This window comes from Emiliania huxleyi (assembly GCF_000372725.1).
Source record: "Emiliania huxleyi CCMP1516 unplaced genomic scaffold EMIHUscaffold_9211, whole genome shotgun sequence".
Lineage (NCBI taxonomy): Eukaryota > Haptophyta > Isochrysidales > Noelaerhabdaceae > Emiliania > Emiliania huxleyi.
Genome location: NW_005195140.1, coordinates 1 through 1,196, shown reverse-complemented (window position 1 = coordinate 1,196; position 1,196 = coordinate 1). Strand labels below are relative to the sequence as shown.

General features: G+C 66.7%; 1 protein-coding gene across 1 annotated transcript; it reads left to right on the top strand.

The window, feature by feature from the left end:
• Nucleotides 1-623: 623 nt before the first annotated feature.
• On the top strand, nucleotides 624-1,153 carry EMIHUDRAFT_125335 (hypothetical protein; the record flags this gene model as incomplete). The annotated part of the gene is made up of 2 exons (XM_005757170.1): nucleotides 624-788; nucleotides 992-1,153. Coding segments are annotated over 2 exons (327 nt in total), but the record flags the coding sequence as incomplete, so codon positions are not given.
• Nucleotides 1,154-1,196: the final 43 nt, after the last annotated feature.

Genomic DNA, 1,196 nt, shown 5'->3' with positions numbered 1-1,196 from the left:
AGTTAGGTCCTCCCATCCCTCCCTTGGCTGGTCTGTTTTCTTTCTTTCTTTCTGTGTTAGTGCTAGCACGCGCCAGTCCGCACCTGTGTCGAGCCTGTCTGCTGTGTGTGAGAGAGAGTTGTTCTTGTAAAATTCTTGGGTGGGGGAGCCTGGTTGGTGGGTGGGGGAGCCAGCCTGATGGGGGAGCCTGGTGGGGGAGCCTGGTGGGGGAGCCTGGTGGTCCTGCCAAACCACTGTGGTCATGACCACACGACGCCTCCGACCCTGTGCCTGTCCTGCTGTCCACGGTGCACGGACCACGCGCCAGCACTGACTGAGTCGACGTACCCGCGCCCAGCAAGCAGATTGCGCCAAAGCCCACCCGACTCTGCAGCACGGAGGGCATGGACGGAGTACGGAGACCCCTCGCGCCGTCGGGCCCGGCGGCGGCATCCACCTACATCATGGCAAGCGTGTGAACAGACGCCCTCACAGCCTTGGCGAGAACAGTTCGTGGAAAATGACCTGCGAGACCTCGGTGTGAAGTGAATAACAAGGCTGTGAAGCTCCCACAGTGCCGCAGCGTGCTTGCTTGTTCATAGCGCAGCACACGCCCCAGCTGCACACTCTGCTGCTGTTCAGCGATGTTCTGTGCAATCTCCAACACGACGCCCGAAGTGCCGGTCGTGAGCAGCAAGAGCGGCCACCTCTTCGAGAAGTCGCTCATCGAGAAGGCGCTTGAGTCGTCCGGAGGACGGTGCCCGGTGACCGGTGAGCTGCTCGCGGCCTCGGACCTGCTGCCACTCAAGGTGCCCGCGCAGCTGTTCCGCACGGCCCCGTCGCCCCGCTGCCTTCCCCCGCCTACCGCCTCTCTGCAGTCCTTGCCAACGGCATTGCACTGCCGTCGTACCACCTCAACGCGCCCGCCCCACCGCCGCTGCCGCCCGCCGACCCCGCCGCCGCCGCCGCCGCCGCCGCCGCCGCCGCCGCCGACCGCACCCCCGCCTCCCAGGTGGGCGCCTCGGTCAAGCCGCGGCCGGCGGCGGCCACCTCCATCCCCGGGATGCTCTCGCTCTTCCAGAATGAGTGGGACGCACTCATGCTCGAGCTCTACTCGACAAAGCAGGCACCGCACCCCCCCCCACACACACACGCACACACCTCGCCCCGCCTTGTCCCGCCACCCTGCCCCCCTCGCCGTCCCCCCCCCCAGTCGC